This window comes from Siphateles boraxobius, unplaced genomic scaffold, assembly GCF_051911475.1.
Source record: "Siphateles boraxobius isolate OS27281-9 unplaced genomic scaffold, OSU_SipBor_1 61, whole genome shotgun sequence".
NCBI lineage: Eukaryota > Metazoa > Chordata > Actinopteri > Cypriniformes > Leuciscidae > Siphateles > Siphateles boraxobius.
The window spans coordinates 5,884,480-5,911,725 of NW_027509188.1; the positions used below are offsets into that span (position 1 = coordinate 5,884,480).

The window sequence follows — 27,246 nt, forward strand, 5'->3', positions numbered from 1 at the left end:
CTCTGATTCTAGTGTCCCGTCGGCCAAGGCTTTTATTCGACGCTGTAGACGCACATGGAGAAGGGTGAGATCAGCGTTATGTCATTCTCGTTCTCTCACTCGTCGAGCTGCTAATAAACACCGCGTTAAGAGTCCTAGGTATACTTGTGGTCAGAGGGTGTGGCTCTCCACCCTTAACCTCCCGTTACAGTCCGTTTCTCGCAAATTGGCCCCCAGATTCATTGGACCTTTTCGTGTTTCTAAGGTCGTGAGTCCTGTCACTATCAGGCTTAAACTACCTCCCAATCTCCAACGTATTCATCCAGTCTTTCACGTGTCTTGCGTAAAACCTGTCATACGCGCCCCGACCCGTCCTGCATCTCATCCCATTCGCATTGAGGGTTCTCCCTTCTATAGAGTTCGCAGGTTATTGGATGTCCGTCCTCTAGGCCGCGGTCATCAATTTCTGGTCGATTGGGAGGGATACGGTCCTGAGGAGAGAAGCTGGATCCCCTCCCGGGACGTCCTGGACCGCTCGCTCATTGATGACTTCTACCGCTCCCGTCAGGCTCCATCCTCGGGTGCGCCTGGTGGCGCTCGTTGAGGAAGGGGTACTGTCATGATCCTGGTATTCTCCTTCCTTTCTCTGTCTCCCTCTTCTGGTCACACACGCTATTATCTTTCATTCATTCATTCACTCTCACACACACACACACACACACTCTGTGCAGACACACCCATTTACTATTACTCTCTTCATTCTCCGCCAGCCCTCTCTTCAATTATCGCTATTGCATTCATTCCTTTCTCACCTGCTACCTCTTTACCTCTGATTAGTCTTCCTACTTCTTGTTCCTTCTTCCACCTCTCCTTTGCCAGATTATTATCTATGATTGCGTACGAGTCTGACTGTTCACCTGATTATCTTGTCCTGTCCTGTCTTGTTTGGTGAGTCCTGTTCTGCAGGCTTCTGCAGAACTTCTGCATAGAAGTCCTGTCCTGTTCTGCAGGCTTCTGCATAGAAAAAAAAAAGAAAAAAAAAAAAAAAAAGAAAAAAAATCCAAGATGGCGCCGCGGATGGCTGCCTCGGTGTGGAGCTCTCCAGCTATTGTGTTGTTTTTGTTCGTTTGTTCTGCGTTTAGTCATTCTTTTCCTATCAGTTTCACCAAAGACGAACTACTGGACATTAGGAAACACACACCAGAAACCTTTTCTACAGTTTTTGATTATTCGGACGTTTTGCTGGACATTCTCGTCGGAGGGGCAGCGCTGTTGTTCAAACGCGCGTTCAGACGCAAACGCGGGAAGCGAGCCGGCGCGCTGGTTAAACTCCACGAGCGCGGCCTGCGCACTGCACTCCCCAGCATTCATCTCGCGAATCTCCGATCCCTTCCTAACAAAACGGATGAACTTCTTCTCCTCACCCACACTAACAAGGATTTTTTAAACTCTGCTGCTTTGTGCTTCACTGAAACCTGGGTGAGTGAAGCCATACCGGACAACGCAATACATCTGCCGGGCTTCCAGCTGTTCCGAGCGGATCGCATCGCGGAGCTAACGGGGAAAACGAGAGGTGGTGGATTGTGTTTCTACATTAACGAAAGTTGGTGTTCAGATGTAACAACACTGAAGAAGATGTGCTCTCCTAATTTAGAGGCACATTTCATAAACTGTAAACCCTTCTACTCGCCTCGGGAATTTTCCTCTTTCATTCTCGTGAATGTTTACATCCCTCCAGACGCGTGCGTGAGCGTGGCGCTACAACAGCTGGCTGAACAAATATCTGAAACGGAACAAAGGTACCCAGACTCTCTTTTAATCATTCTTGGGGATTTTAACAAAGCAAATCTTTCCCGTGAACTACCAAAATACAGACAGCACATTACATGTCCCACCAGAGACAGTAATATACTGGACCACTGTTACACCACAATAAGAAATGCATATCACTCCGTCCCACGGGCAGCTTTGGGGCTCTCTGATCACTGTTTGGTTCATCTCATACCGACTTACAGGCAGAAACTGAAATCAGCTAAACCTGGAATAAGGACTGTAAAAAGATGGACTAATGAAGCAGAGCAGAATCTACAGGCCTGCTTTGATTGCACTGATTGGACTGTTTTTGAAGCTGCTACCAATGATCTGGATGAGCTCACAGATACTGTAACATCATATATAAGTTTCTGTGAGGATACATGCATTCCTACCAGGACATTCTTATCATTCACTAATGATGAACCATGGTTTACTGGGAAACTCAAACACCTTCGTCATGCCAAAGAGGATGCTTACAGAAGTGGGGATAAAATCTTGTATAACCAGGCCAGAAACAGATTGACAAAGGAGATCAGAGTTGCTAAAAGGAACTACTCTGATAAACTGAAAAACCAGTTTTCATCCAACGACCCATCATCAGTCTGGAATGGCCTGAGGAACATTACCAACTACAAGTCACCATCCCCTCGATCTGTGGACAATCAACACCTGGCTGACGATTTAAATTCATTTTACTGCCGGTTTGAAAAGCCCTCATTCACACCACACACCCGGTCTGATCTGCACTTCACACATTCAGCATCACCTCCTGTTCTCCAATTATCACTCCCCCCTCCTGCCATCCAACCTGAGCTTAAGGTCTGTGTGGAGGACGTGAGCCGAGTCTTCAAAAAACAGAAGACTAGGAAAGCCTCAGGCCCAGACGGCATCTCATCTGCTTGTTTAAAAGCCTGCGCTGACCAACTGGCCCCGGTCTTCACGCAGATCTTCAACAGATCATTGGAGCAGTGTGAAGTTCCCTGCTGCTTCAAACGCTCCACTATCATTCCTGTCCCCAAAAAACCCAAAATCACTGGACTTAATGACTACAGACCTGTCGCTCTCACGTCTGTGGTCATGAAGTCGTTTGAAAGACTGGTGCTGGCCCACCTGAAGGTCATCACTGGACCCCTGCTGGATCCCTTTCAGTTTGCTTACAGAGCAAACAGGTCTGTGGATGATGCAGTCAACATGGGACTGCATTATATCCTGCAACATCTCGACAGACCAGGGACTTATGCAAGGATCCTCTTTGTGGACTTCAGTTCGGCCTTCAATACCATCATGCCTGGTCTTCTCACAGCCAAACTGACCCAGCTCTCCATACCATCCTCGATCTGTCAGTGGATCACCAGCTTCCTGACGGACCGGCAGCAGCGAGTGAGACTGGGGAAACACACATCCAAGACACTCACAATCAGCACAGGTGCTCCCCAAGGGTGCGTTCTCTCCCCACTGCTCTTCTCCCTGTACGCTTACAGACGGGAGGTTGAACAGCTGGCTGCCTGGTGCAGTTATAACAACCTTGAGCTGAACACGCTCAAAACAGTGGAGATGATCGTGGACTTCAGGAGGAAAAGCTCAGCACTCCCCCCACTCACCATCATGAACAGCACTGTGGAAGCAGTGGAGTCATTCAGGTTCCTGGGCACTACCATCTCTCAGGACCTGAAGTGGGACAATCACATTGACTCCACTGTGAAAAAGGCCCAGCAGAGACTGTACTTCCTTCGCCAGCTGAGGAAGTTCAACCTGCCACAGGATCTGCTGATTCAGTTCTACTCAGCCGTCATTGAGTCTGTCTTGTGCGCTTCCATCACTGTCTGGTTTGGTTCAGCTACCAAATCAGACATCAGGAGACTACAACGGACAGTCCGGACTGCGAAGAGGATTATTGGTGCCCCCCTGCTAAACCTCCAGGACCTGTACTCTTCCAGAGTGAGGAAGAGAGCAGGTAAAATCATCACAGACTCCACTCACCCTGGGCACCACCTGTTTGAACTGTTACCGTCAAGACGGAGACTCAGATCACTGGCCACAAGAACATCTCGGCACAGGAACAGTTTCTTCCCACAGGCCATTTCCCTCCTGAACAGTTAACACTCCTCCCAAGGCATATGCCTGTAAGTGCAATACTCCCACTGTTTAGTGCAATATCCCACAACTCAGGTGATACTTATATGTAGATTTATTTATTTATAATATTCAAAACACTGTAAATAGGTTCATAATCTGTAAATCTGAAAATGTCTATTCTGACTAAACCCAACTGTGATAGTTTTATTCTCATATATTTATATTTCTATTTTTTATTCTTATAATTTGTAGTATTATGTTTCATGTTGTATTTGTATATGTCCACTGGAAGCCTCAGTACCAAAACAAATTCCTTGTGTGTGCAAGCACACTTGGCAATAAAGCTCTTTCTGATTCTGATTCTGATTTCTGATTCTCTGATTGTTCGCTCGCTAAAGCTATTATCTGCCCAGTTACCCTGCTACTGAAGACAAGAGACGGGTTCCTTACCTGAGTTCCATACCGCTGCTGTAGTGGCTCTGCTTTTCTCCTTCGTTGTCACCCCGGGACCCGCCAGCCCAGCCCAGGGTTACTTCTCTATTGTTTGCAGCATTTAATGAGAGACTTTCTGTTGCTAGCCCTACGAGGCGCATTCCTTTGTTACATTAAAGACATTGTTAATCTGCTATCGCTCTTGGGTCCTTCCTTCAGACATCCCTGACACTACCTGAATAAATCATGTAAAATCCCCTAAATTATTTAGTCTATGACACAATGAATTTAATATTTTTTTGTGAAATATGCTGTTTTATTTTAAGTTGACGCTCAAAAGTGTGTGAATAAGACTGAATGGCAATAACCTGTTTATATTTGACTTTAAAATTTATTTTACAATTAAAAAAACTGTATGCTACTCAGCACAGAAACAAACTTGTTACTGCACTAGAATTATAGCAAAGTTATTGCTCAATGAACGCAACATGCTTCAGAGTATCAATACATGCAGTTATTCACAACCTAACCATAAGCCCTACTTCAACATAACTCTTTTAAATGTCAAACATAACTGAACATTAAACATTAACAGATGTTTCCCTTTACTCAAAAACGCGTAAAATAACAGTGAGGCATAAAACTGGTTAACTAGTGCTTTCTGAAACTTCTCCTTCAAAGTTCTGTCACACTGGATGTTGATGAGTTCCAGTTGTGTGACTGGTGGTGGTCTCAATTTTTTCAAATTCTGCAAAGTGCATGCAGCTCGATCAAAGTGCTTTTATACCCCTACCATGGTGCTCTGCCTCCGTTATTTCTGTGCCCCTGAGAGTACATAAGACTTTGTAAAATACACTGTCTATGGAAGCAGCAATAACAATCTATTCAAATATAATTTGCGGATGTTTTATTTATATCAGACACACACATAGTGTAAGTAACTATAAAGTTTACTCTATTTTTCTCCCAGTTCACCGGCCACTTACTTACATGTATTTCGGGAGAAACTGATGAATTAATGTGTTGTAAATCCGACTGACAGGACTCTCTGAACTGCGGTGCAAATAAATATGGGGCCGCACATCTTACGTAAAAGATCAAGATCAAAATAATTTCTATAAGTTTTAAACAATAAAACAAACTCACATGTATTTGAGAATCGGAATATCAGATAGTTGTTGACATGGTAAGCAAGTTTTGATTATAAAATTTTTAAAATAAAAGCGAACTTCAAAGCGATACATCTATCATACAGTGTTATTGTGGCTGTGGTGTGTCACTCTAATTGTACAGTAGTAGGCCCTCTAATTGTCCTGCATGCTATACTGCCGTCTAGTGGCATTCGCTTGTATATATGTGTATATATATGTGTATATATATATATATATATATATATATATATATATATATATATATATATATATATATATATCACACACACACACACATTATAAACACAAAAACTTATGTTAGATGTAATTAATCAATTTGACATCATCTGATTCCTAAGATGATTCATGTCTGTGAAGCTCATTCCACACTGATGACATAAAACAATTCTCTCATACATGAATTCTCATGTGGTACTTAAGTGTTTCTTTATATCTAAACATCTTTTCACAATTACGACACTCAAATGGCTTTTCTCCAGTGTAAATGTTCATGTGCCTGTTAAGGATTTATTTTCGGTTAAAACTTTGTCCACACTGTTGGCAGGTGAAAAGCTTCTCTCTAGTATGAATTCTTAAGTGGTCTTTAAAGTGTCCTGTTTGATTGAAACCATTTCCTCACTGAATGCACAAGTAGGGTTTCTCGGTTTCTCTCCAGAGTGAATTCTCAAGAAGTGGAGTTTAAGGTGGCCGTTTTGATAAAAACTCTTTCCACACTGAGGGCAGGTGTAAGGCTTCTCTCCAGTGTGAATTCTCATGTGCCTTTTAAGGCTTCCTTTATGAGTGAATCTGTTTCCACACTGCTTGCAGGTAAAAGGGCTCTCTCCAGTGGGAACTCGCTTGTGGACTTCAAGGTTCCTGCCTTGAACGATTGTCTTTCCACACTGAATGGATGTATAAGGCTTCTCTTCAGTGTAAATTCTCATGTGCCGATGAAGATTTCCTTTTACATTGAAACTTTTCCCACATTGTTTGCAGGTGTAGGGCTTCTCTCCGGTGTGAATTCTCATGTGGGCTTCAAAGCCTCTTAAATGATTGAAACCCTTTCCACACTGAAGGCACTTGTAGGGTTGCTCTTCATAGTGAATTCTCAAGTGGAGTTTAAGATTTCCTTTTTGATTGAAACCCTTTCCACACTGAGGACACGTAAAAGGTTTCTCTCCCGTGTGAATTCTAATGTGGGTTTCAAAGCCTCTTAATTGATTGAAACCCTTTCCACACTGAGGGCACTTGTAGGTTTGCTCTCCAGAGTGAATTCTCAAGTGGAGTTTAAGACTTCCTTTTTGATTGAAACCCTTTCCACACTGAGGACATGTGAAAGGCTTCTCTCCAGTGTGAATAATCATGTGGACATTAAGGCTTCCTTTTCTACTGAATCTCTTTCCACATTGTTCGCAGATGAAGTGACTTCTATTCTTTGCCCTTTGAGCTCTTTTTCGTGAGGAAGTCTTTTCAGTCTGTGTGCAACTGAAAGATTTTTCTCCAGTTATGAAATCATTAGGATTCTTACATTGATCTTTCTCTTCAATTTCATTGAGTACTTCAGTCTCCTCTTTCAGTGCCATCCTGTCTAAAAAAGACAAATACAAGTTATCCCAACTTTAATGGCACAAAGCAACATGCATCAAAACATTTAAACATGTAAAGCATCAAAACCAACATACAACTAGATCCTATACCTACTAAGCTACTATAAGGGGTGTCACATGTAATCTGAGAACACTTCTCAATATTGCTAACTCTTCACTTGCTTTAGGGCATGTCTCAAAAATATCAAGCCGGCAGTTAAACCATTTGTAAAACAAAAAAACAGTTTGACTAATTATAGACTGATCTTCTAGGGCAGAGGTAGCCAACCCTGTTTCTGGAGGGCAACCTTTCTGCATTCTTCAGTTTCAACCCTCCTCTAAAACACCCACATGTTATACCTTGAACACCTTGATTAGCTGGTTCAATTTTGGAGCTAAACTCTGCAGGATGGTAGCCCTCAAGGAGCAGGGTTGATGGCCCCTGTTAAAGGTCAAGATGCAAAAAAAGAAAGAAACAAGGACAAATTTCCCGCTCAACCATCAGACCAAAAAGTCATCACACAGTAATTACATGTAATTATTTATTAAAAGAAAACGGGCAATATTATTGTCAGGGAGCAAGCAGAATATGTTTGTTATAACTTTGGATTGACCCATCACAATGGTCTAAACATCACTGGTAGGTGAAATTACAACTCTCCAACCAAACCTGGAAGCAAAACACTCAAAGATGAGAGAGCACCGCAGAACAACACGAGTAAAACAAAGCAATGATATAAAAATAACCAACAACCGTATTTGTTTAAAATACCAGTAAAGTAGTGCCTTGAATTGAATACAAAATAATCCACAGAATTATTAGTGAATGCGACCCAATTTTCCAAAAGTCTTGTTTGTTGAGAAGTAACTTTGCAAACCTAAGCCGTGCTGCCATGTTCTTTTTAGAGAGAAGCTTTCTCCTGTACAATTGTTCACTGTACAATGATTGACTTCTAATTGTTTGGAAATGGCCTTATAACCCTTCTCAGATTGATGGGCAGCCACAATTGCTTCTCTAAGATCATCTTTGGCATTGTGTTAACACACATCTGAATGCTTCAGACCACCAAACTGACAAAACTTCTTTTATAGAGGTGCTCACAATTGCTGATGATAGATTAATCGAAGGCATTTGATTAGCAGCGCCTGACTATTTCAGGCTATTCTGAAAGGTGCAAGGGATGCTTAACCTGTGAAGCACAGAGCGGATCTTATCCTTCTTTCCTGACTTCATCAATGAGACGGCGAGGAAGCGGATAGAATTCAACCAAATTTGGAAGATGACCGCCTTGGTGTCATGCCATTTCTCATTTATCCAGCTGAGATCAAGTTGACACATTGTGGTCCATCTTCTCTCTCCCTTCTCCCCTCATACATTGAAAGTCGTCTCTAAACTTGTCCTCTCCTGCCTCCTGCCCTCTTGACCCCATACCCTCACACCTTCTACAAGCTGTCTCTCCTACACTGCCACACTGTCATTACTCACACACATCAACCCATCTCTCTGCATAGGCATTTACCCCACTGCATTCAAGCAGACTCACTGCGTAAAAAAACACAAAAGACAATTCTCTTTAGAATTTTACAAAACCTGTCAAAACTTTACAAAAAAGAAAATTACAGACCTGTCTATCTCCTCCCATTCATAGCAAAAACACTTTAACGAGTTGTTTGCAAACAGGTGAGACCTTTCCTTTCACAGAAACAACCAGCTGGACAAAAAATATTCAGGATTTAAGAGCGGCCACTCAACCAAAACTACCTTGCTGTCAGTCACTAAAACTCTACGGCAGGGTTCCTCAAATCCTGCTGTTGAGGGCCAATGTCTTTCAGAGTTTAACTCCAACCCTGATCAAACACACCTGCGCAAGCTAATCAATGTCTTCAGGATCACTAGAAAATCAAGGTTGAAGCTAAACTCTGCAGGACAGCATCCCTCCATGACCGGATTTGAGGAACCCTGCTCTACGGTGTCCAAATCACCAGTCCTCATTCTGCTAGATCTATCTAAAACACTGTTAATCATCCGATCCTTCTGTCCACCCTCTCATGATGATTCAAACACAGCAGCACACCTTGTCTTCAAGACCCAAGAGCCCAAGCCCAAGATAGCCCACATCACACCTCTGTGTATTTCTCTGTAGGACTTCTAGACATTGGTTCATATCCGTATTGTATTCTGATGATGAATCGCTTGTTTTATTCTTCAACTGTAAGTTGCTTTGGTTGTGCCGCTTTCTCCTTTCCAAAGCAGTTGGGAGCTCCAGTAGTGCCTGGCATTGATAAGCAACCATAAGCCACACTCTCCAAAATTATGAGTAAGTTTCAGCAAAAGAAAAATGGATTTCCAACACCGAAAGTCCGTTACAGTAGCTCTGTGACTAGATTTATTTATGGAGAAGAGAGAGAGAGAAAAACTGTTTGGGTGCAACCCACCCTTTAAGCACATCGAAAAAAACTAGTGATATTACTTATAATTAACAATGCCTTTGTTTACATGCACACCTTTTGTTTCAATCGGACTGATATCATTCTGATTATTAAATCCGAATGTAGTGTTTACATGCACACCTTTTTTTTTTAATCGGACTGATATCATTCTGATTGTTAAATCCGAATGTAGTGTTTACATGAACACTAAATAAAGGGATTGAGTTGATGTGCGCGTTTATATGTTGGAAACTTCAAACTGGAATGAATTTTTTGACATGAGCACATTGCATGAATATACAGAGTGTCCCGCTGTTTGCGCATAGTAAAGCTTCTTATACATTGGTTCTTTATTTGTTTTAAACAGCAGACTTAATATCCGCCTCTGGTCATAATATCAGGGGTTAAATAAAATAAAACAATTATTTTGACTGAAAAACTTTTCTCGGCCAAACCCTCTTCCATAGCTTGTCACACACCCAGTTTAAGAGCATTTTTTTCCTTCTTGTTATAGATAGTCGGTTGGTCTGGGAACGCCCCCGGGAACGCCCTGTCACGTGATGTGAATTTAGCCCGTGGGGGAAAACATTGCCTTGGCGCTCATTGAAAATACACGCGACAATCATGCTGAAGAGTTATTGTGTCGTTTTCTGTACTGCCAATATTAAAAAAAATTATAAATTGAAGTTCTACATCATTCCCAATAAACGCACAGAACCGGAAAGGAGGACAAAATGGTTACAAGCAATTAGGCGAGAGGATAATCAAGGGAAGTTGTGGAATCCCAAGATTAAGCATGTGTATGTGTGCAGTCGGCATTTCATCACAGGTAGGCTACGTTAACATTGTGTTCATTATTAACGTTATCAAAACTGTGTAAGGTTGTTTCAGAAAATGGCATGCATATATAATTACCCTTATCATTCTACCTTAAGCAAAACTATATAGCCTAGTGTCGAAACTAAACTAATCGCATGAAAACGCGTCTGCTAAGAAACACTTGATATAATCTAGACATAACCTATAGGATTACTATAATATTTTATCCTAAAATACTACAAGATTCCAATGGTTGTTTTTCATAAGGGATGTCTCATTGACATTAGCGTTATCAGCTGAAGATTGGCTTGATAGGCCAGCCGTGAAACTGTCAGCACAGTCCCTCGACAACTTCGTACTACTGATCGCCATTTTTCAAAAGCATTAATAGTTTGGAGTGAAGCATACGTATAATCGGTAAGTGGCAAGGTTTTATGGAGTTATTGTATGCAACATATGATTGAGTTATAGGCTAATGTTACCGGTAGCTACCGCAATGTCTTACATGGAGATTCAACCAGATAGCAAAATATGTCTGGAAACGACACCTCCGGCCATTTGGTCGGGTCATTTACCCAGTTTTTAATTAAATATGGGCAATCGTACCCTATTGCAGTTAATTTAGCAATATATCGTTGCCGGTCGGCAGTAGGGGTGTTAACCTATGACCGTTTGACCGATGGTTGACCGTCTCAACGTTAACCGATCAAAGTTGTCGGTAGTCGGTTAAAAAAAAAAGTGATCCCTAAATTAGGCAATTATAGACAGTGGACTAAACGCTACTACAGTTAGCCATCTCATTCCAAGATATTTTTGTGTGAAGTGAACAAATCCCTCAATTTTGCATAACTCGCCTGTTTGTACTTAATAAACCAATAAAAACATTTGGCGCGAGGTCACAGCGTTTGGGTTCGCGCGCTCACAAGGTTTGCGAAAAGTAAAGGCTACAGGCTAAAACACTCGAGGTTAGAGGGCAGACGACAGGATGAAGCGTGCAAAGAAAAGTAGTGTGTGGGACCATTTCACCAAAAAGAATGACACAGATGTAAGTTGCAACTTGTGTGATACAGTGCTTAAATACAGTAGTAGCACATCATCTATGATGTATCACCTGAAAACGCGACACCCGCAAGCCTCTTCGGGTGAGAAAGGTAGCCAAAGCCAACCTACCGTGTCATCTATGCTAGCTGGTAGGAAATGTGACAAACAGCGCCCAGAGACTATTACCCAAAAGATATGCGGAATGGTTGAAAAAGAAATGCTGCCCCTTGACTTTGTAAGTGGTGAGGGCTTTCTAGAGCTTATGCAATTCCTTGAACCCAACTACACAGTCCCGTCTCGACAGACCATAACCACGCGCATTGAAGAGCGCTTTGTCAAGAAAAAAGATGAGCTCAAAGCGCGCCTGTATCGTGCCAGATGTGTAGCCATCACGACGGACTGCTGGACAGCACTAACCACAGAGAGTTATGTGACAGTCACCTGCCACTGGACTGACGAGGTCTGGCAGGTTAAATCAGCAGTACTCCTCACGAAAAGTATGCCAGGCAGACACACCGTTGACAACCTGGCTGCAACACTAAACGAAGCGGTAGATGCCTGGGGAATGACAGGTAAAGTGGTCGCATGTGTCCACGACAACGCGAGCAACATAGTGGCTGCCAACATTCCTGAAAGGGTGGACTGGGTATCAGTTGCGTGTTTCGCCCATACACTACAACTGGCGATCAATGACGCATTTAAGCTGTTTGTGTATAAAGTTATATCTGCAGCCGGCAAACTAGTTCGCCATTTTAATCACAGCACTGTAGCCTGCAAAGCACTCGAGGCCAAACAAGAACAGATGCAGCTCCCCAAACACAAGCTCATCCAGTCCTGCAAAACTAGATGGAATTCGGTGTTCGACATGTTTGAGAGGCTTCTCGAACAGCGATGGGCAGTGACAGCCGTCTTGTCCGACCGCACCGTCACAAAGCTGCAGGATGCCAGAATTCTCGAGATCAAGGACGAATACTGGGCAATAATGGCTGATCTTAAACCTGTCCTGGAAACCCTCAAATGCGCAACCACTATCATGTCTTCTGAGAAGACCGTGTCGATCTCCCACATCTACCCCATCACCTTCAGCATCATTAATAAGCACATGGCCATCGCCACCGATGACAGGCCACGGGTAGCAGAGTTCAAGGCCACGGTTCGACAGTCATTGAGTGAACGCATGGAGGTAGGTTATAATTTTGTCTATAGGGCTGGTCCGAATATCATTTTTTGAGCTTCGAAGCTTCGGTAGTAATGAACATCGAATATTCGGAGGGAGGGGGCTGAACATATTATTCTCTCTAAAGGCAGGAATCTCTATATGTCTGTTTGTGTGTTTGCATTTTGATTATTTCGAGAACGTTTATCCAATCGACTTCACGAGGGAGTGGAGTGTTCTGTGTTACTGTAAACTACAGAACAGCTTGCGCGCGGGAAGGGCTTAAATGCTCCGAGAATGGACACTGCACTGATATAAAACATGTGTCAACAGTTCACTATAAAACATGTGTTTTATATCACTATAGTGCGTTCTCGGAACATATAAGCCCTGCCCCGCGTGAGGCGCGCCGCTTCGCGCCCGCACGCTGTTCTGGCGCAGGTCTGTTAAGCAATAATAATAAAAAAAACTTAAGCAATACTTTTAATAAAGTAGTCTAATATTTTTTCTGACTAACAAATTACGGTCACAGTAAAGGGTAGATTTAAATAAATAAAAACGAAATTTAAATAAAGAGAAAAGAAATTTCAATAAAGAAAAACGGAACATAAATAAAGAGAAACGAAATTTAAATAAAGAAAAAACGAAATTTAAATAAAGAAAAACGAAATTTAAATAAAGAGAAACAAAATTAATAAAGAAAAACGAAACATAAATAAAGAGAAACGAAATTTAAATAAAGAAAAAACGAAATTTAAATAAAGAAAAACGAAAATTTAAATAAAGAGAAACAATTTTAATAAAGAGAAACGAAATTTAAATAAAGAAATACGGAAAATAAATAAAGAGAAACGAAATTTAAATAAATAAAAACGGAAAATAAATGAACGAACTGTAGCCTAATAAATGTAGAACACAGGCTATAGGCCTATTGGGCGTTATAGGCTACAATTCGAAATATCAAGTGTTATGAATTAATTAATTATAGACATTAATTCAGCTGTTCGTCACAGGTTGACTTCAACGAACGCTTGGTTGCAATGCCAGCGGTGATTGCCTCTGCCCTGGACCCTCGACATAAACACCTCCCGTTTTTATCAAGAGAAAAAACAAAGGCAGTGCTTGGTAAACTCAAGGAACTATGTGCTGACGTGGAGCATGCAGCTATTGAGGAGGACATGGGTGAGGAAGAAGAGCCTGGTGCTGCAGGAGGAGATGATGATGCTGCTGTGACAGCGGGTCCATCCAGTGGAGCCAGCCACAAGGAGAGTGCAATGAGTCTGCTACTGGGAGATGATTACAGCGCAGCCGATGCCACGGATCCACAGTTGGAAGTGGATACGTATGTGAAAGATAGTCGCCCCTCACTAGAAAGCAATCCGCTTGATTGATGGAGGGCAAACCAGACGCGCTTTCCCAGACTGGCAAGATTGGCGCAGCGCTACCTTTGCATCCCCGGGACTTCTGTTCCATCGGAGAGGGTTTTCTCCGCTGCGGGCCTTGTGGTTAATCGACTGCGTACCCGCTTGACCCCAGAGCACGTAGACATGCTTGTGTTCTTGAATAAAAATAAGTGACTGACTCGGGGAGTGGGGTAGGCCAATATTTTCTGTTATGTAAGAGTGGTTGGGGCCTAACCCTTAACACCTGAGAAAAATAAGTTAAGGCGTCTTTACGCATTCATTAAAGATTTCCACAGTCTATTTTGTAGGCCACAGTATTCTCTATTTAACTTGTTTTTCGTTCATTTATTTTACAAGAATAACTAATGGCCAAACCGTTCTGTGAGCTGTTTGTTGGCTAATGGCTACAGTATTCTCGTTCATAGATTAAAATAATTTTTCGTTTATTTAATCTTATTATTAAGATTATGCCGTTGTCTGTTATGGTTTAGGAGATGTTGCCCTTAACAGAAGTTGACACTTGTCTTTTCGAAAAATAAATAAATAATATTAATTATACAAAAGAGTTGTTCTGTCCGTTATTAGAAGGCACACAGTGAGTTAGACCTGCCTTGACCGGTGCGTCTTTTACGCATTCTGAAGGTGCCAGTTTTATCCATTGGTTTTATCGTGTTGCAGTCTATTAGGCAACATTCCACATAAGATGGGCTTAGATTTGGAAATACATTACATCTACATTTCAGTGGTAACAGATAGCCTAAGGTGATGATGATCATCATCTTTCTTTATTATTGTTAGCATTACGTCAAACTAAAGCGGCGTCTCTTCGGTGCTGTCATTTTCTTAAATGAGCCGCTGCAATGTTTCAAATGAGCTTCTAACGCTAGACTAGCGCCTTTATTTTTGTACCCAATCACCTTGATCACCTTGTACCCAAACCATTTCGAAACTAAGGAGCCATTTGTCCTCCGATTACATACAAGCTCCTCGGCGCCGCGTTTGCAGGACTCATGTTTCGCGCTGTAGGGGATTTTAAAAAAGTGACGTGAGTGGAAGCGCGGCGCCGGGGCAGTGTGTGTGTGTGAGCGGGAGGCAGAGCGGCAGAGTTGCGAAATTGCAGGCGCGGCTTGAGATGGCTGTTATTTCAAATAGCGTAGCATATATACTAATCGGTTAACCGGTTTTAACCGGCTAATGAGGCTCGGTGGTCGGTCAAGAAATTTTTTAGTTTTCGCCATCCCTAGTCGGCAGGCGTCAATGCTTCGCAATAAGACATTTTGTCATTCAAATACACATGATGTTCGCGGTGTTTTCCCCCACGCCGACCACGCCCCCCAACTATGACGGGTTGCCGACTGTATGTATTAGGAGTATAGTGTAGGAGTACATGATTTACATTCACAAATAAAATATTCAAAGAACATTTGCAATTAAAGAAAGGCCATTTTGAACTGCATTTCTATTACACACTGTTATGACATTTCAATGTTTTCAATGTAATGCTTTTACAAGATTAGACTCTTTGTTATGTAGTCAAACAAATAATAAAAGCCAACAGAGCCTTTGCTGCAAAGTGAGCTAATATCACAAACTTTATAATATAATATCTATTTTAACCTCGCCATTATACCATGGGCATTATAATAATTAATTCAGTTTTAACCTGAGCATTATATTTTGAACATTATAATAATAAGAAATTATAACGCATGTTCTAATTCACCTGTTAACACTGAACAGAAGAGGGAAACTAATAGCACCAACATCAGAACAAAAAGTGCATTTGTGGTAGGGATGGGCATTTCTAGCAAAATAATATTCGATGATCGCTGAGAATTATTCTAAAATCACACACCTCCCCCAAACGTTTACAGTAAAATGTGTTCGCTCAAATGTCTGTACTGTAGGCCTACTCTACATGTTGTAGCCATTAAAGAAAACGCATTTAGTTTCATATGTTTAAATGATATAATGTTGTTTTTTAATTTCATCTATGTTAATCATATGAAAAGTAACAGCATGAGTAAGATAGAATCACAAAATGCGCAATATATCGGGAGACATATGGAGTGGGTCAGACATGATTTTGACCTTAATACTTAAAGGTATTTAGCAGTGATATGGTCAGGTTTTTCTATTTATAGCGAAGTAAGCTAACTGCCTGCTCAGAATATGATGGCATTACATATAACAAATGGTGTGCTAGTTACTTTCAAACTAATACATTATAGATTACTTGTTACTGTTATTTAAAAGTAATTCTTTACCTTACAATATTACTGTCTCAGAATTGTAATGTGTTACATTACTCCTGTGTTACTTTTGAGTTTCACCAAAATAACTACAGAAGCAGAACTTAACATTCTAAAATGACAAAATGTACTACAGAGCATTTTACATCCAGTAGAAGGCGATATGATGTAGCATAATAACTGTGGGCTATCCAGGTTACTGACAATATAGCATATAATTGGCAAAGTGAAGGTTCAAGACAATGCAAGAAAGGATGACAGACAGAATCACAAACGATCCAAGTCTGTTAAAAGTATGGTAGAGGTAAAGTGATTATCTGGCAATATCTGGGAATAGTTTGGGTCTATTCATATTAGACACAACAGAACTGTGTGTAAACTCTAATGCCGTGACAAGATGCACATTTGTTCTTTTCTTATTGTTGCCATTATTTTATTCTCTTTGAATTCAAGAGGTTCACAACACAAAACTGTCATGCACAAAGTGCGCATGATGAACATAGCTTATGCTTTCTTTTTTTTGGGGGTTGGTATTCGATTTGAAAATTTGACATTCGAATATTCGTTTTTTTTTCTTTTTTTTTTCTTTATTTAAATTTTGTTTTTTCTTTATTTAAATTTCGTTTTTCTTTATTTAAGTTTCGTTTTTCTTTATTTAAGTTTCGTTTTTCTTTATATAATTTTTTTTTCTTTATTTAAATTTCGTTTTTTCTTTATTTAATTACGTTTTTCTTTATTTAAGTTTCATTTTTCTTTATTTAAATTTCATTTTTTCTTTATTTAAGTTTCGTTTTTCTTTATTTAAGTTTCATTTTTCTTTATTTAAATTTAGTTTTTTCTTTAGTTAAGTTTCGTTTTTCCTTTATTTAAATTTCGTTTTTCTTTATTTAAGTTGAGTTTTTCTTTATTTAAATTTAGTTTTTTCTTTAGTTAAGTTTCGTTTTTCCTTTATTTAAATTTCGTTTTTCTTTATTTAAGTTGAGTTTTTCTTTATTTAAATTTAGTTTTTTCTTTATTTAAGTTGAGTTTTTCTTTATTTAAATTTAGTTTTTTCTTTATTTAAATTTTGTTTTTCCTTATTTAAATTTAGTGTTTTCTTTATTTAAATTTCGTTTTTCTTTATTTAAATCTACCCTTTACTGTGTCAGTAATTTGTTAGTCAGAAAATACTAGACTACCTTAAAAGTATTGCTTAATTTAACAGACCTGTGTGTGTGTGTTTTATATCACTGGTGGAGTGTCCGTTCTCGGAGCATATAAACCCTGCCCGCGTGAGGTGCGCTGCTACCCGCTCGCGCTGTTCTGTAGCTTACTAGAAGTTTATTAATTCTGAATTTTATTAATTCGCGTCTCGCGTGTCCATCTATATTGCACCAAATGCGAACACTGCACTCCCTTGTGAAGTCGGATGGATGAACGGTTCTCGAAATAATAAAAATGCAAACAGACAGAGAGATTCCTGCCTTTATTAGTGAGAAGAATATGTTCAGCCCCCTCTCCCCGAAGCTTCAAATATTCGATGTTCATTACTACCGAAGCTTCGAAGCTCAAAAAATGGTATTCGGACCAGCCTTACAAAACAATCTGTTGATTTTAATCTTATGTGTTAGTGTTATACATCATTCGATCATGTTAAGTGGGTATTTTTTTACTGTATACTCACAATATAAACAAAGTATTGTGCTTTTAGTCAAATAAAGAAAAATAAACATGATGCTAGTTTTGCCTTCTCCTGTCAGTGAAGTCCATTCAGAAACGCATCCGAAAATTAAGTGTAATTCCGCGAATACTTTTCCATAATGAAGCTTGAACTCTCTTCTTTTAAATGAATTAATTTATGTTAAAAAACAAATATTCTCAGTTTATGTAATCGGTATGAAAAGAGAGAGATGTCAGTCTTTTTCTTTTCAGCTCATTATACCTCATTATGCGTTAATGTGCCACGCCCACGGAGACAACAAGAATGGCAGCGGGAGCCTCTGAGGACACATCTGTGCAACCGTATCATTTTGAACCGGAGTCGGACCCGGAAACAAGATGACGGCCCGAAGAAGTTCGACAATTAAGGCTTGAACAGGATGTTTCTGAATGGTTGGTTAACGTAATGTCACTTTGATCTATTTTTGTAATTTATGTACTGGCAGAGTAACTTAGAGTAGTGAGATACAGACGCTATTTGTTTACTGATGAATAGGCTAGTCCGTTTACAGATTGATGTTGAAAATTTTTTTTTGGTAAACGTAGGCTTGTCAGTGATGCGTAACGTTATCTCAGTGTTAGGTACAACTGTCAGTCCTGAAACATTAACCGTGACTAGTTGTTGGGATTAACGTGGGATTATGAATTATATTGAGAACGTCGTAACTTTACAGAGAAAACATGCCGCAATATACCCTGAGACCTGAGTGTAAACATTAGCCTCATTCATCGTGAAGCGTGCAAGAGTTTGCAAAGATTAATATTTAAAGGTTAATAAAACATACACTCACTTCTTCTGGAGGTGCAGCAGGAACACGAATAGTTGGTATCGATTCTGTTTTCAGGACCAGCTTCTTAGCAAAACCAGATTTACACTGACCCTCGTTTATAAAGCAGTCTGGTGAGAAATGATTAGCGCAAACATAAAAGCATTTATGTTGATCGTTGGGAATATTCCTTTAATAAAACTAAGCCACTGCATCTTCAGCATTAAAATGACTGCTGTGTTCCTTATTACAGCCAAGAACAGAACACCACAATCGCTTAGACGCCATTCTGCTCCAGCGTATCAACAATGGCGGACTACGATGACAGCTCGGTCAGGGCAGGGATCTGCTGAAATGCTGCTGTCAATTATCAATCGTGGGAGGGGCGTCTGATTTAGTGACGTCACAAAATCGAACGGCTCAATTTGAGGCAGGGGAAAACATATAAGGAGATTAAAACAAAAACACTGGATGGATTTTTATCATTATATGATGGTTGTGTACAGGCACTGCCAACACACATTTCAGTACAATCAACTTGTAAAAGTGCATGTACCATTATATGACCCATTTAAAACCGCTTTAACTAGGACACTCTTCAATAATATCATTCAGTTCTGTAGAGCTGGACATTTTAATAAGGATCAAATGACTGAGTTCAGCTTTGAGAATGAAACCAACCTGTTTGTTCCTCAGTTTCTTCATCTCTCACTCTGAATGTTTCTTCAATCTTCATGTCTTCACTCTCCTCTTTAATAAACGCCATCTTTGTTTGTTCCTCGGTTTCTTCATTTTTCACACTGAATGTTTCTTCAATCTTCGTGTCTTCACTCTCCTCTTTAATAAACGCCATCTTTATAATAGTCACGTGGATCTCGGTCGCTTCACCTGGAGTTTTTCTGTGTTTGTCCTGTTTATGATGAGAATAATTAACAGAATGAAAAATATATCCACACTAAATCTCTGAGTGTGTCTCAATCAGCTCTAGTTCAGTAGTTCAGTTCACTGGAAATAGAGTCAGTCAGAGTGAGAGTTAATGGACTTAAATTACCTGATTAGACTAAAAACTACACGATATTGGTAAAAAATGACATTGCGATTATTTTATTTTTCTGCGATATATATTGCGATATAAAAACAATTTCACCAGATGACTTGAATAGCTCTATTTGGAAAGAGTGAATCATTGTAGAATGACTGGGGTGGTTTTGTCATGGAGTAAATCCACATAGAAACTAATATTAATAGAATGTTAACTACTGTAGTTAACTAGAGTTTAATAAATGGAGCCTTATTGTAAAGTGTTTCCGATTTGTTATGTCTCTTGAGTTCAGTGTTGGACAGATCAGTTGTTTTAACCATTCATTGAAGTGAATCGGTTCAAAGGAGTCATTAGTTCGCGAATCGGATGTGTCATTAACGGACCACGGCACACGTTGTGTGATCCCGGCAGATTAGGACATCGCACAAGATTTGTGTCAACACAGAAAACATTTCATCACTGGATAGATTTTTTTTGTTGTTTATTGAAAGTGTGGTTTATGTCATCTGAATGTGTGGAACACTTTTCAGAGAAGATAAGGCAACGTTATTTTAGCACAATTCACAACCAGCGGTAGTTCAGAATAAAGAAAAAAAAAACTTAGGTCTTCCGACCTTTTACCATCATGTATTCTCAAAGATATTCAGTCAACTCAATTCATTAATATGCGCGCGGGAGGGAGAGAGAGCAAGACAGTTTGAAGATGGTGAGAGTGCGACCGGGGCTTTCACTCTCTCTGCTCGCCTTGTTTTCTCGGTTAAACAAGCGCAGCAGTCAGTCATCTACATCACTCACCTACATCACTCACCGGTCAAATAAGGCTTTAGCGGGACAAAAATAGCTTTGGTAAGGCTGACAGAAACAGCGCGCAAGTTCCAGTCTTCTTGCACTTGATGTTTCAACTGACAGGACTTGCAAATTGATAAACTCTCACTCTATGATGTTTAAACTTTGCAATTTCCGTGAATCATAAGCGTTATGGGACAGGGAGCTGCTGGCCCGTAGTCTACTGATCATGAATCACGGTTCAACTACGATCCCTATACTTGACATCGCACATCCTGCGATGTGACTATCGTGGATGCGCACATCGCGATATCGATGCTAAAACGATACATCGTGCAGCCCTACTAAAAACACTGAATAGTAATAAACTTTTTTTTATACATTTTCTATTTATTGATTTTTAGATTATATGTAATACTACACTTTCATGAAAACATTTTCAGTTGGTTTGTAAAAGTTGTCATTACACAATAATGTTTTTGTATCTCGTTCATTTACACTGTTTTGAGCAGCTGATTCCTGAGGAAACGTAAAATTATAATATAATTCCAAACCTTAAATAATTTGATATTAGTCATCGAATGGCTTTGATCATCAGGCTTGGTCGACTTGAACTGGCACTGCACAGACCGATCGGTGAATGACATTAAAGTACCGCGAGAGTGATTTGAGAGCTGACGGCTATAAAAATTACAATGTTAAATTTAACAATTAAGTAGTGAAGGAAATTTCATAACACTGCTTCATGAAGCTTTGAAGCCTTTACGAATCTTTTGTTCTGAATCAATGGTTCGGAGCGTGTATCAAACTGCCAGAGTCACGTGAGTTCAGTAAACGAGGCTTCATTACGTCATAACTGTTTCGAAACACTTTCAACGGTTCACCGCTGGGGGCGATGATCTCTGCCAACCCATGAATCATGTGGAGTCACTGAGAACCAATGAAAAAGTGTCTGTGGGTTTTACCTGATCTCTGATCAGTTTTATACATTTGTAGACATTTTAATTAGACATTAGTATAATTAAAATTAGGTAGTTAATAGTCTTATTGGCCTGTTTAGCTGAGCCATTCATAAGACAAACAAAACAAACCCGGACAGTTGATAAAATAACACATTTACACATGATAATCTTATTAGATGATTAGATAATTGCATTTGAAAGATTTTACTTTCAGTAAAAAGATTGCAATAGATTGTAAAATGTGTTTTTATGCATGTTTGGCCTGGGTTTTGTTGCATTTACACTGTTCTGACCACTAGGGGTCACCGTGGAGACGGGTGTCGGATTGTTTCGAAGCCTCGGCACAATATGGCACATTTGATTCAACTGTTTTAGTGTTTCACGAAGCCTCGATCTGCCCACCACTACAATTAAGCTATCCTACATCACATGTAAAACTATTAAAAATGCTTGAACGGTTTGTATCGATTTAAACAGTAAAATGCTTAAAAACACAAACCTTTCTTCAGCCAAATCTCAACAGATGCAGGAGTGTGGCGCAGCCTTATGATGTCATATACCTACACCAAAATAAAAGTCCTTTTCCCACACTGCTGTCTACAATCACTATACAGTATATATATATATATATATATATATATATATATATATATATATATATATATATATATATATTAGGAATTTGGTTTACTATTTAATTACTTGGTGAAATATTTAAATATTCATGTTCATGCATGTGCTAGTATTGAAGCATATATAGAAGTTAGTCAACAGTTAACATATATAAACAGTTCATGAAGCCTTTGCACTACAAGCACAAGTATGGTCTCATTTGAAACCAGACACTTTGTTGTCTGTTTGTTGTCATCAATTCAAAAATAATTATTGCCATGAATAAAATATTGCTATACAGAACTTAAATGTTTTGTAAAGTTATCAGAAATTAATTTCATGAAATATTTTTGTGAAAATAAAATTTAAATTCGATGATTGTACACCAGCTAAAGCAATAGGAATAATCAGGTGTTATTTCATTTACATTTAATCATTCAGCAGACGCTTTTATCTAAAGTGACTTACAAGAATAGCGGCTGTCAAAATGAAAACCCTACCCCAAATTAACTATATTTTTTCAATGATTCCCATCACTCCTACAGATAAATGGTTCAAAACTATTAATTCATTAACAACACAATTTTATTGGAAAAATAAAAAACCCAGAATATCACTCTCAACATTACAAAATAAAAAATCACATGGGGGGCTTGAGGCACCAAACTTCCATTACTACTTCTTGGAAAATCAATTACAATACCTAGTTAAATGGATCAATTTAGATAAGCATAAACACCCGTGGCTGGAACTGGAACAGAGTCAATGCACAGATATCCCAGTTGCAGATCTCCCCTTTCTCTCACAATCTATCAAGAAATCCAACATCTGCCAACCCATAACCATCTATTCGACTCTGACAGCCTGGTGGAAAACAAATCTAATCACAAAATCATCACAAGAATTAAATAAGCTAACCCCACTCTGGCACAACCCAGAATTTCTGATACAGAATAAACCTCTTTATTTCCCCACATGGGCACAAAAAGGAATCACACAGCTTCACCACTTATTTGAGAACCACTATTTTATGTCATTTAACACACTCATACAGAAATATGGGGTTGGGAGGGAACAATTTCTTAAATATCAACAACTTAGACTCCTAATTAAAAATAAAACCACACTTACAAACAATACATTACAACCTTCTCAGCTCATAGAAGAACTTTTGAAAATTAATAACTTAAAAAAATTAACCTCCCAACTATATACTATGATTTCGAACCAAAACACAACAATAACACTCCCAACAACCAAATGGGAAACCGACCTGGCCATCTCTCCCAACCCTGAGTACTGGGAACAAATTTGTAGGAACACTTTTCTTATGACCAATAATACAAACCTGCAACTTATACAATATAAAGTCATTCACAGAACTCATATTACCCAAAGTAAAATGTTCAAAATGGGCCTACACAACACCCTTATCTGTTCACAATGTACTTTAGGTAGTACAGATGACTATTTGCACGCCATGTGGCATTGCAAACCAGTCTATTCTTTTTGGATTACAGTTACTGAGACGCTCACCACCATTATGAGCCACAGAATCCCATTATCCCCAATACTTTGTCTCATAGGCGACCTTTCCGAAATCCATATCTCACAAAAATATAGGAATCCGTTGCTCATCTCTTTAGCTGTCGCCAAGAAAGTAGTTCTCCAAAACTGGAAATCAAAGAAATCCTGCCACATCAATCACTGGATAAATTTAATATCAGAATATATTTCAATTGAGAAACACAATGCGTACAGAATAAAGCAAATATCAGCCTATGAAGATATATGGTCCCCTTTTCTTACATTTTTGACATTTTGACATCTCTCAATATCGCACAAACATAACAATAAGCCGTGTATATAACCAGACACATACCTCACCCCTTCTGTTACTGCAGCTATCACTTCATACATACATATATGCATCTACACTCATGCATAACATGTTTTCAAACCCCCTTTCCCTCAAACACCTTAACCATGATCAACTAATATAGCCTACATTTCAGATCAACAGAAGGGGGGAGAGGCGGAGAGGGGAGGGAGAGGGGCGGAGAGGGGAGGGAGAGGAGGAAGAGGGAGGGAGGGGAGAGGGGGAGGGAAGGAAGAGGGGGAAGAAAAGAGGAGAAAAAGGGGAAGGAATAATAAGAATAAGAATAATTTGCTCAAGATGTGTTCTCTGTTGTTGTTTGTCTGTCACTTGTCCTATGTTACGTGTTACACCTTGAATATGGTGCTATAACCCCCCCTTCACTTATGTACCCAGGCTCACACTGTACGGGGTGAATAGTTATGCTATTCACAGTTACTGTGATAGTAATAGCAATAGTAATAGTTACTTGAATAGTTACTGTATACACATTTATTGTCTGTATTGTAATATATTGTGTATATATGCTCTTTTTCTGTTTTATTAAAAATAAAGTTGTCCTCCAAAGAGGGGGGGTGGTGGCGGGCGAAAAAAAAAAAAAAAAAAAAAGTTACTCCAAAGTAAATAAATACAATCTCAATCTTTTGGAAAAACAAAAAAAATAATAAAAAAAAAATAAAAAAAATAAAGTGACTTACAAATGAAGAGAACAATAGAAACAATTAAACTTACAACAGGACAATAATGTAAGTGCTCTGACAAGTCCCATCAAATCCAAAAAAAATCCAAATCCTGGTCATTACAGACTCCACTCACTCGGCCACAAACTATTTGAACTGTTGCCGCCCTGACAGTAAATCAGTAAAGACTAGATCAGTGGTTCTCAAACTTTTTAGAGAGGCTTTTAACATCTGGTACCCCCACTCTTCAGCAGAGGTGGACTACTGGTCAAATATTACTCAGTTACAAGTAAAAGTTGTAAAGACTGATTTTTACTTAAGTAAAGTACAGAAGTACTTGTTTTTGAAAGTACTTGAGTATCATTAGTAAATGTCCATCCATTGTTTTATTATTGTTGCATTGTTAGAGTACCTTATGCCTCTGAAGCAACCTAGTGAATACACCGACCAGTTAGTAGCATCTGTGGAATTAAGAGCTTTTAGTGTATCCATTCATGCACTAAATACAGACTGATCATAAAAAAACAGCTACACAACCACAGCTGTATAATGCTTAAATCGATTTTTCCAGTGCATTTTTTTTACCTTTACAAATACTTCTATAAAATAAATAATGCTTTAAATAAAATAAAAAATTCAATAGAGAAATATACAATGATGGTAAAAAAAGTGATGCTTTTAAATATTAATTTATATCCGCCAGTAGGTGGCGACAAGTCACAGTCTTTATGAGTGAGTCATCGAGTCATTCATTCATTCAGTAACGAAGCAAGTGTCTGTAATTATAAAGGAATCATTGAATCTGACGATTTGTTCAAAGCTGCAGACTCATTCACAAGCACTGCTGTGTGCTGCAGTTCTGCCGTGGCTTTCATTTTGTGGTTCACTATTTTGTTGCAAAAAATACTGACAATACTTTATATTAATACCTTTCGTTTCTTTCGACCCTTCTGTCACCTCACATACCCCCAGTTTGAGAACCACTGCACTAGAATATCTTGGCACTGTTCAGTTTCTTTCAACAGAGTATTTCCCTCTTGAACATTTAAATGCTTGACCCATTAAGATTTGACTCAGGATTTTGTGTCATATAGACATGTGACATCTGTGCAATAAATTTCAATAACAAACAATAACAAAGTAAAATTTAAAAGAAAACAGCCTTAAATCCTGGATCCCATGAATTAAGGATGAAGCTTTCTTTTCTTTAATTATGTTTTATGAACTTTGTAATCTGGGGCCTCATTTATAAAACTGTGCGTAGGATCCTTACTAAAAGTGTACATGCGCCAGAAAGCCAAAAAATGAACGCCAGAACCTGCGCAGAATACACTTTATAAATCCCAGTTAGCGGAAGATTGTGCGCACATGCGTCTCCTCCCCAAAACAACCATATATGGAGCTTACAACGCCTAGTTTTACTATGCATATCCTCATCTGCATATAATTTGCATATGATTATTCATCCACGTGATAACATGTTTAACGGTACAAGACATTAGGAAAATATGAAATGCGGATGTGCTGTTACATTAACAAAAATAATTTAGTAGCCTATCCTTTCCTAGTTTTTGAATAAATAAATCAAATTGAGAAAAACTTTCTCTGAAATGTATTTTACACTATCTTTTCCACTGGCCAAAGAGTATTTTTAATTGATTTATATTTTAATGGAAACAGATAGACCTTGTTGTGCATTATTTGCACAAAACCATTTTCTCAGACAATCAGAAAGAGCTTTATCAGAAAGAGCTTTATTGCCAAGTGTGCTTGCACACACAAGGAATTTGTTTTGGTGCTGAGGCTTCCAGTGGACATATACAAATACAACAAGAAACATGAAACATAATACTACAAATTATAAGAATAAAAATATAAATATATGAGAATAAAAGTATCACAGTTGGGTTTAGTCAGAATAGACATTTACAGATTTACAGATTATGAACATATATTTACAGTGTTTTGAATATTATAAATAAATAAATCTACATATAAGTATCACCTGAGTTGTAGGATATTGCACTAAACAGTGGGAGTATTGCACTTACAGGCATATGCCTTGGGAGGAGTGTTAACTGTTCAGGAGGGAAATGGCCTGTGGGAAGAAACTGTTCCTGTGCCGAGATGTTCTTGTGGCCAGTGATCTGAGTCTCCGTCTTGACGGTAACAGTTCAAACAGGAGGTGTCCAGGGTGAGTGGAGTCTGTGATGATTTTACCTGCTCTCTTCCTCACTCTGGAAGAGTACAGGTCCTGGAGGTTTGGCAGGGGGGCACCAATGATCCTCTCCGCAGTCCGGACTGTCCGTTGTAGTCTCCTGATGTCTGATTTGGTAGCTGAACCAAACCAGACAGTGATGGATGTGCATAAGACAAACTCAATGACGGCTGAGTAGAACTGAATCAGCAGCTCCTGTGGCAAGTTGAACTTCCTCAGCTGGCGAAGGAAGTACAGTCTCTGCTGGGCTTTTTTTTACAATGGAGTCAATGTGATTGTCCCACTTAAGGTCCTGAGAGATGGAAGTGCCCAGGAACCTGAATAACTCCACTGCTTCCACAGTGCTGTTCATGATGGTGAGTGGGGGGAGTGCTGGGCTGTTCCTCCTGAAGTCCACGATCATCTCCACTGTTTTGAGCGTGTTCAGCTCAAGGTTGTTATAACTGCACCAGGCAGCCAGCTGTT

The 27,246-nt window shown here is 39.3% G+C and overlaps 1 protein-coding gene across 1 annotated transcript; it reads right to left on the reverse strand.

Annotated features, from left to right (window-relative positions):
• Positions 1-5,744: 5,744 nt before the first annotated feature.
• Positions 5,745-19,515, reverse strand: LOC143718615 (uncharacterized). The gene is made up of 2 exons (XM_077209637.1): positions 19,287-19,515; positions 5,745-7,041 (listed from the first exon to the last, which is right to left on the reverse strand). Exons 1-2 carry the CDS (start codon positions 19,456-19,458, stop codon positions 6,047-6,049), a joined length of 1,167 nt encoding a protein of 388 aa, XP_077065752.1. The 5' UTR covers positions 19,459-19,515; the 3' UTR covers positions 5,745-6,046.
• Positions 19,516-27,246: the final 7,731 nt, after the last annotated feature.

Coding starts and splice junctions, on each gene's coding strand:
- LOC143718615 (XM_077209637.1), bottom strand. CDS start 19,458: ATGGCGTTTATTAAAGAGGAGAGTGAAGACACGAAGATTGAAGAAACA. Junction 7,042..19,286: donor AGAAACTGAGGAACAAACAG/GTTGGTTTCATT, acceptor TGTCTTTTTTAG/ACAGGATGGCACTGAAAGAG.